The sequence below is a fragment of the Cornus florida genome, unplaced genomic scaffold, assembly GCF_030987335.1.
Source record: "Cornus florida cultivar Cherokee Brave unplaced genomic scaffold, ASM3098733v1 CherokeeBrave_3.0.0_Hap2_Chr10, whole genome shotgun sequence".
Lineage (NCBI taxonomy): Eukaryota > Viridiplantae > Streptophyta > Magnoliopsida > Cornales > Cornaceae > Cornus > Cornus florida.
The window spans coordinates 50,520,607-50,536,524 of record NW_026775580.1 but is presented as its reverse complement, the minus strand read 5'-3'; the positions used below and the strand labels follow the sequence as shown (position 1 = coordinate 50,536,524).

The following is a 15,918-nucleotide window of genomic DNA, read 5'->3' as shown; positions in this document are numbered from 1 at the left end:
ATAAAAATTGATATTGTCTTCGAGAAATGGCAAAAACTCATTGTTTGATGGGTTGAATTGGGTGTTGTAACAAAATGGATGTCGAGGATCCATGGAATCAAAATGACTTTGAAAATAATAGCTAAGATTGAGAAAATAGAAGAAATAAGTTGAATGGTAGATAATAGAGATGTATTAGAAGTGATGAGTGACGGTAGGAGTTGGGGTATTTATAAAGATTTTAAAATTTTTAATTAAATTTTTTTTTTTCATAAAGTTAAAAAAATTTGAATTTTAAAACTTTTTTTTTAAAAAATTATAGCCGTTAAAGCACTGTTTGTGTCAGCCAAACAGTGCCTTAATGGCCAAATACACTATTTGGCCTACACATTTAAAATTTAAAGCAAAAGAATTTTAAAAAAAAAACAAAAACTAAATTTTAAGGGAAAAAATTAAAAAAAAAGTTTTTTAATATATTTTTGGCCTAATTTTTTTTTTTTTTTGGACAAACAATGCCTAAACAATATATTTTTTATTTAATGAATTTTATTTATTTATTTATTTTAAAAAAAAAGAGCTCTAAATAACCTATTTTTAGGTTTTTTTTTTTTTCTAAAAAAATCTGCCAAACAGTGCCTCATTGTTCCAGTACCTGCAAAAAAAGACAAAAGAGTGGCAGCCAAACGGCGCCGTTTTGAAACAAAAAAAATTACCGCGATCGCGGGCCGGCTCGCTAAATACCGCGAGTTGGCCCGCTGAATACCGCGAGCTGGCCCGCAAGCCTAAATGGGCCCTACTAATTTTGAAGAGGCCACTGCACGACCCAAAGCCTCTCTCTCTCTCTCGCGCGGAAATTGGGTTCCGCTAATGGCTGCGGATGCTCTAATACGTCACACACCTCTATCAATAATTGCAAACTCATGCTGTAAAGTGGTACATGGAAACACACAACACAAACTTTAGCTTTTTACATAAGAGAGAGAGAGAGAGAGAGATTGGGATGATATTGATGGATCTGACTGTCCAAGAAGATAAGACTACTGCTAGCATTGCAGAAGAATGAGAACATGCAACTACAGCCACACCAAGGTCTAGCTCTGTCCCACAACTTGCCGTGAATACACCCTAAAGAAAAATGTAGCATCATCTTAATGTTATTAGAAAAGAAACTAAACTACAATGATCGACCAATGTTGAATTTATGGATTCGTAGGAGTTGAATTCATCGGCACTAGCATCAATGGCAACACTCACTGGTTGACTTGCCACTGACTTTTGCAATGCCAACTCGTTATTTGGAGGAAGGTCTTCATAATCATCAATTGAGACAACCTTTACATTTTTCTGCACATGAATATTAATGAGAGTAAGGGCCCATTTGGCATTGCTTTTGCTTCTGTTTTAGTGTTTGGAAATTATACTTTCCAAAGGTTTTGAAAGTTGAAAGAGGTTTTTTTGCCTGTTTGGCAAACTATTTGTTTAAGCTCTTCTACTACTAAAATAACTAATTTGCCCTTAACTAGATTATTATTATTATTATTTTTTAATTTTCTAGTGTTTGGCAACATAATTGTTTTTATACCACTATTTCTAAAGAAATAGTTCATTCAATATAATCAAATTTAATCCAACGTCTATATATATATATAAATAGTACAACATGATTTTAAAAGTCTCAAATTTAATTCAACATCATTGAATGGGAAAATTATTACACCATTGTCAATTACCAAATTTTACAATATTTAGTTTTATAAGAAAATAAAGAAGAATGATCATAAAATCATTGCATGGCAACTTAGCAAAACATCTTCAATTGCAACCTGTACATGGACATAATTTTTTTTTTTGTTAGTCATACTATTGGCTACAATTGTAAGGAAAATATATATATATATATATTGGGAGAAAAAGAAGATGAAGAAAAGCTATGCCATATGCCAAACGATTCCATATTTTTTTTAACTGAGTAGGTATAATGGAAGTAGATTTTGCCCTTTGGAGCACAATGGCATATACAATTTTATAGACCAATAAGAGAAGAATTCAGAAACACCTCGAAATCCTTTAATAATTGAAATATTGCATCCAAAAGCATGTGATGTTTGTCAAATAATTTTTAGATAAAGATCATAAACATTGTCTAATAGTTTCCCTCTCAACCCAATTACCTTTTTATGGCTCCAATTTTGCCTAAAATTAAGATATGCATTCTTGACTATGTCTATAGCAATTGTCGATAGAAATTATTGTCACTCTAGAATTTTAGGCAGATGTAACAATATAACAAATAAAGCATTATGTGAGAGTCAATTGGAAATAATTTTGCTCATTGAAACAAATAAAGAGGAATGATCATAAAATCATTGCATGGCAACTCGGCAAAACATCTTCAATTGCAACCTGTACATGGACATAATTTTTTTTTTTTTTTTTGTTAGTCATACTATTGGCTACAATTGTAAGGAATATATATATATTAGGAGAAAAAGAAGATGAAGAAAAGCTATGCCATATGCCAAACTGAAGATGCAAGAAATTTCTATTCTCATTTCGACAGAGTTTCATTACACTTCAAGAATTTTTCTCCCCATTTCTCTTTGCTCTCCTACTATTTATAGACTACTCAAATATTTCCTTGCGATGGGCTTCTCTATGGGCTTCTTTGACTATGGGCTTTGTTATTCCCAATGTATCTTCTGCTGGTTCTCTCACCAACGGGCCTGTCTTATGTTCACTTGGTTCAGGTCCAAGTCAATTACTGAGCCCATTACTCACCATGTGGGCTGGATTCGGCCCATGCCACTTTGGGTATCCTCAACTGCCCCCATAATCACTCCCTCATTAATTAGGGTGTGATTATTTATGGTGACTAATCATGACTTGGCAGCTCAAGGTGGAGGCATGGGGAATGAGTGGTTGGCTCGGGAATCAATGCTTCGAAATTTGAAATCCTTTCGCTTTCCTAACGTCTCGGTATCTGAGCCCATTCCCTCTTTATAAACCCTCAATTCGTTCTCACAACTTCCCTTGTCGTTTCCACCTTTTCTTGCTGTCAAATCATTACTCAATCTTTCCGAGTGAATCAGATCTCCCCGGCGAGTCCTTGCAAAAGATCTTTCCTTCTCAATCGCATTGCAGCATCATTTACGATTTCTCAATCTTCTTGAGGTTAGTTCTGCTTTTTTCTTTCTTCTTAAAATCTCTACACATCTCCCCAAAGATCATACTTATCCTTATCTTGCCCATCGATTTAGATGTTCTTCGCATGAAACTCCAACTTCCTAGCGATATTCATCTTAGGGAGTGCCCCAAAAATGTAAATGTCAAGACTAGTGAAGGCCTTCTTCCTGGTGAAACCCTGTTCTCCCTCCACCACCTAAACATTATTAGATTCCCTCTGTATCCTTTCTTTTGTTATGTGTTTAATAGGTTGAACCTTTCCCACCTCCAAGTTAAACCCAACTTTTTTAGGGTTTTATCTGTTCTGCTACTTCTGAACCATAACAGGGGTTTAGATCTTGATATAATTGATCTTCTGCTTTGTTACAAAGTTGGCAAGATCAGGTTGGAAGATGCTTACTACCATTTTTACCCGATCGATAAAATGTCCATCTGTATGGACAAACTTAAATCCGAAAAAGGATGGAAGAAGGGTATAGTTGGGGTTCGGGGAGCTTGGTTTGCTTCAACTGCCAAAGACTGTCCCATTCCGAACGCTTTTGGCGAATGTTCGGTCTCTTCTTATAAAAAACTTAAGACTCATAAGGCTGATTGTCCTTGTGAAATTTGCACTCCTCATTTTTGTTCTTTTCTTTGCAATTCTCTGGGTATCACTTTGGATAATGAACTCAATTATGGCATTTGCAGGGATAGGATCACATATCTGAAGGAACACGTACTGAGCAACGTCCCTTCATGTTCGAAGCTTCTTACATCCGAGAATCTCAGTGATATTTCAGTCCTCGGTGCTACAATGAGCCAACTCTAAATCCCTTCCTTCAGTAAGAAGAAGGCCCCTCCTAGGGCTATTACAACTCTTGCAGCTGGTTCTTCTCCAGCCTCAGCATCCTCCTCTGCTACTACCTCCAGCACTACTCCAAACATAGTGACTGCTAATCTGATCGTCATTGTTCCACCTGTCAATCCGAACTCTGCCCCCGCTACATCCGTCCAAGATAAGGAACGAGGGAAAAGGCCTCAGCTTGACAGTGAAGGCAGTCCTGACGATATTCCTCTGACTAGGAAGATTCGGACTTCTGGGCCGAGCGTGCCTTTACCTCCCCAAATCAGACTGGTTGCTCCCTCTAGATCCGGCACAGCCATTGCCTCTGCCTCTGGAAAGGTTCCATGGACTCCTCGGTTCGTCCAAACGGATGGGTCGGTTGTTAAACCGAGCGACACCATGTTCAAAGATGGCCTAACCGCCATGGCCTATTACAAGAACATATGGTCCCCCAAAGATGTTGAGGTTGCCAAAGCTCTTACTCAGAAAGAAGTGTTCAGCCGTTTTCCTCTGGCTGCTATGGAGGTAGTCTTAGTCGCTTTAGAAATGTCTTAATATTACAATTTTTCGGAATAGACGTTCGGCTTAATTAGTACTCATGTATTTCTCTGTAGACCTTGTTTGGCATGATATCAATGCAGAAGCATGTCGAGGCTGCTAATGCTAAGGCACGAAAGTTCGCCAACACCCTTGAAACAGCTAATAAAGAAAACAAGATCATCAGCACCAAGAATGCTGAATTGATGGTGCAGCTGGATAAAGTTGAGAGAGAAAGGGATGCCTTGAAAAAAGAAACGGACTCCCTTCAGGATGAGAGGGACGCCCTTCAGATCAAGAAGAGCATCTGGTAGATCGAACGTGAAACACTTAAAGCTGATAAGGAAAATCTCCAGCGCTTGCTTCTTGATAAACAGGCAGAGCGCATGGCTTTCGAGAAGAGGGCTCTGGATGAGCGCAATGCCTTGCTCGGCGTCATTAGTAAGGTTAATGGTGGAGTGACGGCTCTGTATGGCCGCTTCTCCAGAATCGGAGCCCTCAGATATGCTAAAGGATACAGAGAAGGTTACAACGATCGTCTTCCTGCCGAAGGTCAAACCAGTTCCAGTCCAGATGACATTGACAATGAACTCAAGATCGATCCACCAGGAATCTATATTGACCCATACTCTACTCCTGCCGAGCATATCTTTGACGAATGCCAGGAGATTGCATCTTCCGGGGTCATCCCTACTTGCTCCTCTGCTCAGCCTCTGGTCGTTCCTCCCTTATCTACCATGGTTCATTCTGTAACTGTTATTGAGGATGTTCCCTCAGTAACTATAACTGAGGATGAGGCTCAGCTGAATGAATTGGTTCTTCATCTCAACTCTCCTCCTCATGACAGTGTGACATCTAATGACGGTGAGGAAGCTACTCAACACAGTCAGGAGGCCACTGGGTCGGTTGCAACCAACTAGGGCCCTTCTGATGTATCAATCTCCTCATCTGTTCTCATTTCATCTATATACTTCATCTTTGTAGCTTTAAAGCTTATTATGAATGTAATGAATGATTTTTGACTAACCTTTTGTCCAGAAATTTCTAGTAACTTCCTATTGCTTTTCTCTGCGAATCAGTAATAACGATCGATTTTTTTTTTTTTTTTTTTAGCAAGTGCTTGGCATTCGGCTCATAGTGCCAGTCGCCACTTACTTTGCTAAGTGTCTGGCGCTCGGCTAGAATGCTACTTGCCACTTGGCTTTTTATTTTTTAACAAGTGCTAGGCGTTCGGCTCATAGTGCCAGTTGCCACTTACTTTGCTAAGTGCCTAGCGCTCGGCTAGAATGCTAATTGCCACTTGACTTTTTTATTTTTTAGCAAGTGCTTGGCGTTCGGCTCATAGTGCCAGCTGCCAACTACTTTACTTAGTGCCTGGCGCTCGGCTGAATGCCACTTGCCACTTGGCTTTTTATTTTCTAACAAGTGTTTGACGTTCGGCTCATAGTGCCAGTTGTAAGTGCCTGGCGCTCGGCTAGAATGTCCCTTGCCACTTGGCTTTTTATTTTTTCGTAAGTGCTTGGCGTTCGGCTCATAGTGCCAGTTGCCACTTACTTTGTTAAGTGCCTGACGCTTGGCTAGAATGCCACTTCCCACTTGGCTTTTTATTTTTTAGCAAGTGTTTGGCGTTCAGCTCATAGTGCCAGCTGCCACTTACTTTACTTAGTGCCTGGCGCTCAGCTAGAATGCCACTTGCCATTTGGTTTTTATTTTTTAGCAAGTGCTTGGTGTTCGACTCATAGTGCCAGTTGCCACTTACTTTGCTCAGTGCCTGGCGCTTGGCTAGAATGCCACTTGCCACTTGGTTTTTTATTTTTTAGCAAGTGCTTGGCGTTCGGCTCATAGGGCCAGTTGCCACTTACTTTGCTTAGTGCCTGGCGCTCGGCTGAATGCCACTTGCCACTTGGCTTTTTATTTTTTAGCAAGTGTTTGGCGTTCGGCTCATAGTGCCAGTTGCCACTTACTTTACTAAATGCCTAATGTTCGGTCATCTTTTTAAAAGAAAATAATACTTTTTATAGATCTTTTGAAGTTCTATATATTTGTAAGCACGTAATTGGAAACAAACACTGTTCAAACCGGAGTTCAATACTCAGCTTTCTATTGGTAATACCTTTTCAAAGATGTGGCATTCCATGACTTGTTTACCAGCCTTCCAGCCATGGTCTCTAGGACATATGCCCCCCTTTCCTATGACTTCTGCAACTCTATACGGTCCCTCCCAAGGTGACATCAACTTCTTGACAATTCCAACCTTTCTTTTTAGAACCAAATCACCAAGTGCAAAGTCCATATGCCTCACCTTTTTGTTGTGATTGTTCACAAGCGTCTGCTGATATGATGCCAGCCTTATTGCCGCCGCATCCCTCTTCTCTTCAAGCAGATCGAGGTTGACTTTTAGCATGTGATCATTCTGCTCTTGATTCCATGCTAGGCTTCGAATGGTGGGAACAAGGTGCTCGACTGGTATTACTGCCTCTGTACCATACGTCATGGCGAATGGGCTCTCTCTGGTCGGTCGTCTCAGAGTCGTTTTGCAAGCCCACAAGACGTTTGGGAGCTCATCCAACCATTTTCCTTTTTCTTCTTCAAGCTTTTTTTTTTATTTTATTTATTTTATTTTTATTTTTTATTTTTTTTTATTCAAGCAAAGATCGTTCTATTTGTGATCTCAGCTTGACCATTTGCCTGTGGATGGCTAACCGCAGCTAACTTTTGGTTGATTTCATACTCTTCCAACAACTCCCTCACTTGTTTGCTATCAAGATTAGTCCCATTGTCCATAACAATCGACCTTGGCACACCAAATCGACACATGATGTTATTCCAAATGAAGCACCTCACTTGTGTCTGAGTCACGCTGGGATATGGTGTTGCCCAGATATAGACTCTAGAGGGGGGGTGAATAGAGTCTAAACAAACTATGGTCAATTTTACGTTTTAATTAACTAACTAGAACAAAGCTTAACTTCCTTGATGAATATTTGAAGAGAGTAATCTGAATTTTAAACTTCAAGGGACAATAATTATCAAACAAAATATGAAGCAATAAATGTAAGAAATAAAGATAAAGATTGCAAACATATACTCAGTGATTTTAGCGAGGTTCGAAAACTCCTACTCCTCGGCTCAAGACCCCTCTTAAGACGTCCCAATTCACTATAGCTCCTCCTTGCGGGTAGAGAACAAACCTTTTAGAAGAAGCTCTTCCTTGCTTTTAAGTGCTAAGAGAAACACCTTCTCTTAGTCTTTCTTGGGCCACACCAGCCCTTACAAGATTTGAACAAGATTGATGAAGTACAAAGTGATCTCTATTAGAAATAAAGTACAAAATTCAGCTCACTCTAGAGTATATATGAATAACTTGAAGCTCAATACTCTTTGATGATATATAGTATGTGTATGATGATGAACAAAGGTTACATGATTGCAGAGATGTGTATCTTAATGAATGCAACACTTTTTAATAAAGTACATAAGTCTTTATATAGACTTCCAGACATGTCTGATAAGTGTTATAGTTGTTGGACACACACTTCAAGAAAAGATGCCCGTTTGAATTTTGAAATACGCAGTTTCGGTCGACCGAAATGAAACACCCTTGTGTTTCGGTCGTCCGAAATGATTTTAAGATTGATCATCATCCTCAGTACTCTTTGTTCGGTAGACCAAAGTAAAACTCACAGTTATTTCGGTCATCCGAAATAACTAGGAGTTGGACTTGTGTATTCATTTCGATAGACCGAAATGAATTGATATTCTATTTCGGTAGACCGAAATAGCTTGAGGTTTTGATCCAAACTCTTTGTTTTAAATCGGTCGACTGATTCATTAAGCCCTTCCATTTCGGTCGACCAAAATGGACCTTCATTTTCAAGAACTTGTTCAAATGATGTTTTACTTTAGTCCTTTGTTCCTTAGTCACTGTGAATGAATTAATATGCATAATTTTGGAAAATTTGAGCTTCAAGATGGTCATATATACTTTAACAAGGTTTCCTAAAACGCTCACCATCCTAGCTAACCCCATTTTGACGAGATGTTGAAGACTTGTTCTTGACTCTTGATTCCTTAGTCCTTTTCTCATGCCTTGGGTTGTATCTTCAGTTTTGCTCTTCTATTGCAATGTCTTGTTTGATTAAAGCTTTGATTTGTAATTTCACTCAAGAAGACGTGATCATAGGACATCATTAATGAATTATGATCATCAAAAGCCTTTGATTCAAGGTCAACAATCTCCCCCTTTTTGATGATGACAATTCATTGATGTGTTCGTCAAATGAGAATAAGTATATGAGTAGTTCTCCCCCTATCAATGTACATAGTTTTGAAATTTAGGGCATATAAATAAGAGATTTACAAATCTCCCCCTTTCCTTGTGCAATCATTTAATCATTATTGGAATTAAGAGCATAACATAAAAGAATTGAAAGCATGCAAATTATAAATGCCAAAATATGTATTTCTATTGATTCAAGAATTCAAGGTACATCAACATTTTCACTAATCTATTTTCAATGTGTCAACTGCAACCAATGTTTCAACTACAACTGCAATCAACATTAGCATTTACAACCTACATCAGCATCTATACCAATTCTTCCAACAATCTACAGTAACCTACGTCAACATCAATATCAAATCTCCCCCTTTGTCATGCATCAAAAAGGTAGGGGAGGGGTTTGAGAGCATCAGAAATGAGGAAGTCCCGTAACTCGGAGGTCTGCAAGGTCGCGTTTCACAAGATCGACTTCATTAGCTACTTCTTCAAGGCATTCACGCATCTCAAGAATGTGTTCCCTGTTCTCTTTGCCAAGGGCAATTTGTTCCTTAGAAAGAGCAATGTTTTCTAAGAGTAACGCACGAAGGGATTGCTCTTATGAGGGAGGGACAGCAGTGGCTTCTTGTTGCCCTTCAGCTTTTTCTTCTTCTTCTTCAACCTCTATTTCCTCTTTTTTATCTCCATCACCACCCTCTTCATCATCTCCTACTTGTTGCTCATCCATGACCATATCTTGGCCTTCATTTTGAGGAATTCCAAACTTAGGGTTATACCAAATGTTGGCTTCGGATTTTTTTAGACCCATTCCAATTAACAAGTCTCAGTCAAATCTGTAGAGGTTAGTAAGCTCCTTTTTATCCTTGCCTTCTATTCGCACTTTGTATGCTCTGAAGATTAGGGTAAGAGGCATAGCATAGAAGAGGTGAGTTTTTTCTTTCTTAGTGCAATCTATCATGTGATGAAAAATGAGAAAGGCTAGATCAAATTTCTTTCCGTTCAGGACACACTAGATAAGAAAGGCTTCCATAAATGAGACATCTGAGCGACCACTGAATTTTGGAACGATGTTGTGAATGATGACATGGTAAATGATACGAGCTTATACTGTCAATTGACTTGCATAGATTTTGTCAATATTGTTAGTGGGGAATTGACTCATTTGTTGAACGGCTTCGTAAGGGTCAAACCCTTCCCCATCATACCAGTCATAGGCAGTGTAATAGGTGATATCGCCGTTAGGAATGTTGAGAATACGACGAATACTTGACAGAGGGAGAGTTATTTGAGTGCCTACGACGAAGGAAATGAAGGTGTTCTGCCCTACTATCCTTTCTAGATGAGTGTAGAATAACCTAACTACCTTGGGATAGATAGGAACCTTGATGGATAAGAATTCACCCAAGCCTATTGCTTCAAAGAGGGAGAAGGTGTGTGTGATGAGTTCCTCAGTTTCATCTTTATCAAAGAATTTGCCTTTTTCAACAATTTTGTGAAGGAATTTTGTTTCATAAACTTCTTTGAACTCAGGTACCCGGAATAGGCGCATAGCTGGGGCAAGATATGGGTTGGAAGTGACAGGATTTGGGGGATTAGACCCACTAGCTTCAGTATCATGTGTGTGCCTAGACCTCTTCTCTAGATCTCTTTTTGTTCTAGGAGGATTTTTACGGGAAACCATGGGTTCTTTTTAATGGATTATGTGAGATAGATGATATATAGAGATACTGACAAAAGAAGAATACAATCTATCTAAGAATGATCCAACAATGATAGATAGGCATAATAGATGAACTTGATGATGAGATGATGGATTCGAAGTGTAACTTACCTTGAAGATAGAGTGAGAGATTCACAAGGGTTTTCGCAAGGTATGCAGTTGCCTTAGAGAACGAGAGAGATAGGGTTTTGAGATTTGAAAGCAAAATGAGATTCGCTGTTCTTTAAAGCTTAGATATGGGCCTTATGTGATGGGGCCCCGAAGATTCGGTCGACCGAAATGGCTTTTGAAGAGAATATTCATTCCTTATTTCGGTCGACCGAACCATTGTTTCGATCTACCGAAATGCTGATCCTGAAGTGATGATTCTGAAGGTTCAGCAGATGTTATGAATTTCTCTCTCTATTGCCATTCCAATTTCTCGACGAAGTGTACAAAACCTATCTTCTTGAAGTGGCTTCATGAGAATATCAGCCAATTGATTCTCGGTGTTAATGAGCATTAATTCAATATCACCTTTAGATACATGATCCCTTTAAAAGTGATATCAAATTTCTATGTGCTTTGTTTTAGAATGCTGAATGGGATTCTTTGATATGCAAATGGCGCTGGTGTTATCACATTTGATAGGGATTTGTCGAAGAATAAACAAAAGTCTTCTAGCTGTTGTTTGATATAGAGAATTTGTGCATAGCAGCTACCAACAGCAACATATTTAGCTTCAGCGGTGGATAATGCGACTGAATTTTGTTTCTTACATGACCAAGAAACAAGTGATTGACCTATAAAGTGACACGCGCCGTTTGTACTTTTTCTTTCAACTTTACAACCAGCAGAATCTGCATCCGTAAATCCTACGAGTTCAAAGGATGTATGCCTAGGATACCACAAACCTAAGTTAATAGTACCATTCAAGTATTTAAAGATGCGTTTGACGGCATTCAAGTGAGATTTCTTGGGACAAGACTGAAACCTAGCACATAAGCACACACTAAACATTATGTCCGGCCTACTAGCCGGTAAATAAAGGAGACTTCCGATCATACCTCTATATTTCTTAATGTTAACTTCCTTGCCTTTCTCATCCTTATCAAGTTTTAAGGAAGGACTCATAGGAGTTTTAGCATGTTTGGCGTCTTCCGAGCCAAATTTCTTTAGCAAATCTTTAGTATACTTTAATTGGGAAATAAAAATTCCATCAAGAGTTTTTTTGATTTGCAGCCTTAAGAAGAAGTTGAGTTCACCCATCATGCTCATTTCAAACTCGTTTTACATAGAGGTGGCAAACTCTTTACTTAGAGTATTATTTGTTGATCCAAAAATAATGTCATCATCGTAAATTTGAATAATCAACAAATTGCCATCGCTGATTTTGGTAAAAAGAGTATTATCAATTTTACCTCTACCGAAATCGTTTGAAAGTAGAAATCCACTAAGTCTTTCATACCAAGCTCTAGGAGCTTACTTTAAACCATATAAAGCTTTAGTTAATTTAAAAACATGGTTTGGATTATCATAGCTTTCAAAGCCCGGTGGTTGCTCTACATATACTTCTTCATTAATAAAACCGTTTAAGAAAGCACTCTTTACATCCATTTGAAATAATCTGAAATTTTTGTGAGATGCAAATGCAAGTAACATTCTTATGGCCTCAAGCCTAGCAACGGGAGCAAAAGTCTCTTCATAATCTATACATTTTTCTTGGTTATATCATTTTGCAACAAGTCTAGCCTTGTTCCTAATAATAGTTCCCGACTCATCCTTTTTGTTTCTAAAAACCCATTATGTGCCGATAATTGTTTTATTTTGAGGTCTAGGGACAAGATTCCAAACTTTGTTCCTTTTAAATTGAATGAGTTCTTCTTGCATTGCCAAAAGCCAAGATTCATCATTTTCAACCTCATGTATATATTTAGGTTCGAATTGAGAAACGAATACCACAAAATTACATACATTTCTTAATTGTGACCTTGTGCTAACACCTTTGGATGGATCACCAATAACTTGGTCAATGGGATGATTATGAACTAACTTCCATTCATTTGGAGTAGTTTCATTTTGAGAGATATCATCACTTGAATTGGAACTTTGATAGATATCAATAGGAGACTCATTTATGTTGAGATCATTGATACTATTCTCAAGCTCTACAGGGGACCTATTTATATTAAGTTCATTGGTACCCTTTTCAAGTTTAACTTCTTCATCATTGTCCATCACACTTTTTGTGGGAGAGGTTGGGGATTCATCAAATACAACATGTATGGATTCAACCACAACTAAGGTCCTCTTGTTATAAACTCTATATGCTTTATTTCTAGAGGAATATCCAAGAAAAATGCCTTCATCGGATTTAGCATCAAACTTTCCTAGATTATCCTTGTCATTGAGGATAAATCATTTACATCCAAAAACTTTGAAATAGCCTATATTAGGTTTTCTTTTGTTCCATAACTCATAAGGTGTTTTGTTGAGAATCTTTCTAATAACAACTCTATTTACAACATAGCATGAAGTATTTACAGCTTTAACCCATAGAGATTTAGGTGATTTGTGCTCATTTAACATGGTTCTAGCCATTTCTTGAAGAGATTTATTTTTCCTTTCAACAACACCGTTTTGTTGGGGAGTCCTAGGTGCCGAAAGATTGTGATTGTAGCCATTTTTATCGCAAAATCTTTCAACGTCTTGATTATCAAACTCTCTACCCCTATCACTTCTAATGGTTTTAATTTTACATTCCTTTTCGTTTTTGACTCTTTTACAAAATTTTGAAAGAATTGAATGAGCCTCATTTTTGCGTGCAAGTAAGAATACCCAAGTGAATCTAGAGTAGTCATCTACGATCACAAAGACATAGAGTTTACCACCAAGACTAGCAATTTTCTCCAGTCCAAAAAGATCCATATGGATCAATTCAAGTGGTTTTGAAGTGGTTATATCCTTTTTCCTTTTGAAGGAGGACTTGATTTGCTTACCAATTTGGCAAGCACTACACGGTTTGTCTTTTGAAAAATTTGTCTTGGGGAGACCTTTGACTAGTTCATTTTTAGACAATCTTAAGATTAAATCCATGTTAGCATGACCTAACCTTCTATGCCACAACCAACTATGCTCATTGGATGACATGAAACATTTAACTTCTTGTTCTTGAAGTTCACCTAAGAGCAAGGTATATACATTACCACTTCGAGGAGCACAAAATATTTGAGATTCATTTCTTTTAACAATGCATTTATCCAATTTAAAAGTCACACCAAATCCATTCTCACAAAGTTGACTGACACTAAATAGATTATGCTTTAAATCCTTAATAAGTAAGACATGTTCAATTGATAAAGAATGAGAAATACCTATGATCCCAATGCCAATTGCCTTGCCTTTATAATTATCTTCAAATGTTACACTTCCTCCGTTGTATGCTTCTAGAGAGGAGAATTTTGCGCGATCACCCGTCATATGTCTTGAACATCCGCTATCTAGAAACCATTTGTCATTGGAAGATATGGAGACTTTGAAACCATCCTACAAAAGAGATTTCAAATATTTTCACTTGGTACCCAAATCTTGTTGGGTCCATGGGAGTTAGCTAAGAGCATATATGTTCCTTTAAGAACCCACTTCTTTATGAATTTAGGCTTTCTCTTTGAGTACTCTTGAATAAGATGACCTATCCTTTTACAATAATTGCATCTAGAATTTTTGTTCTTACTTTTAACAAAGTAGTTAGCCAAAGACTCTATCTTATTCAATAGACATGCTTTCTTGTCAAAAGGGTCATATCCTAATCCATTTTTATTAAAGACACTTCTTTAAACACCTAGCACAAGTTCTAGATTTTTGGTACCTTGAGTGAACTTTGCTAGACCATCAATTTGGTCTTCAATGATTAAGCCATCAAGTAATCCATTATATACATCAACAAAATCATCATAAGCAATTTCACCTTCGGAAGAAGAGTCAGAATTAGAGTTTACCTCATCCTTACTTGCCATGAGACAAAGGATAGCCTTTTCCTCATCGCTTTTGGATCCATTTGAGTCGTCATCTTTCCAAGTGGTTTGCATTGCTCTTCTCTTTTTCTTTTCCTCTTTGTAGGCATGACAATCAGCTTTAAAGTGTCCCGGTTTTTCACAATGAAAACAGGTAGGGGTGTCGCATTTGCCTTGCTCATTAGATGATTCTCCCTTTTTGAACCTTCCCTTATTGAATTTCTTCCTATGAAGAAATCTTTTGAAGGATTGAGTGATAAGAGCTAGATCATCATTTTCACTTTCGTTGCCGGAAACTTCATTTTCCATTTGAGAGACTTTTAGAGCAATTTCTTTCTTTCGTTGATGATCTCATTCTGTATCTTTTAAAGTGATCTCCTATGTGAGAAGAGAACTGAGAAGTTCATCCAACTCAAGTGTATTGAGGTTATGAGCTTCCTTAACTGCAGGTGCTTTAGCATCCGATTTTTTAGGTAAGCTTCTAAGAATTTTCCTTGCAAGATCAGAATTAGTAATAGTTCTGCCAAGGTGCTTTAAGCCATTAATAATGCTAGTAAATCTCATAAACATTGTACTAATAGACTCATTTTCATTCATGCGAAACAGTTCATATTGATGCATAAGGATATCAATTTTGGATTCCTTAACATGTGATGTCCCTTCATAAGTAATATGGAGTTTATCCCATATTTCTTTTGCTGTGGTACAAGTAGAAACTCTATTATATTCACTAGGACTTATATCACAATTAAGATTGACTTTGGCTTTGGCATTCAAGGAGATAAATTTATAATCCTCGGTGTTCCATTCAGCTTCAGTCTTAGAGACCCTCTGCACCAAATCCTTTCATTAGAATAAATGGTCCATTAACAATAACCAACCAGATTTGGTAGTCTACGGATTAGAGGAAATCTATCATTCTATTTTTCCAATAACCATAATTTGTTCCATCGAACCAAGGAGGTCTAGTATTGGACTGACCTTCTTGATGAAGGTGACCATTTAAGTTTGCTATGATCGATCTCTAAAACACTTAAGCTTTTTCAATAGAGACCTTGCTCTGATACCAATTGTTGCCCAGATATAGACTCTAGAGAGGGCGGTGAATAGAGTCTAAACAAACTACGGTCAATTTTGCATTTTAATTAACTAACTAGAACAAAGCTTAACTTCCTTGATGAATATTTGAAGATAGTAATCTGAATTTTAAACTTCAAGGGACAATAATTATTAAAAAAAATATGAAGCAATAAATGTAAGAGATAGAGATAGAGATTGCAAACATATACTTAGCAATTTTAGTGAGGTTCGAAAACTCCTACTCCTCGGCTCAAGACCCCTCTTGAGACTTCCCAATTCACTATAACTTCTCCTTGCGGGTGGAGAGCAAACCTATTACAAGAAG

The 15,918-nt window shown here is 37.7% G+C and overlaps 1 protein-coding gene across 1 annotated transcript; it reads right to left on the bottom strand.

Moving 5' to 3' along the window:
• Positions 1-14,891: 14,891 nt before the first annotated feature.
• On the bottom strand, positions 14,892-15,515 carry LOC132277587 (uncharacterized). The gene is made up of 2 exons (XM_059779425.1): positions 15,495-15,515; positions 14,892-15,356 (listed from the first exon to the last, which is right to left on the bottom strand). The coding sequence occupies exons 1-2, from the start codon at positions 15,513-15,515 to the stop codon at positions 14,892-14,894; spliced, it is 486 nt and encodes a 161-aa protein (XP_059635408.1).
• Positions 15,516-15,918: the final 403 nt, after the last annotated feature.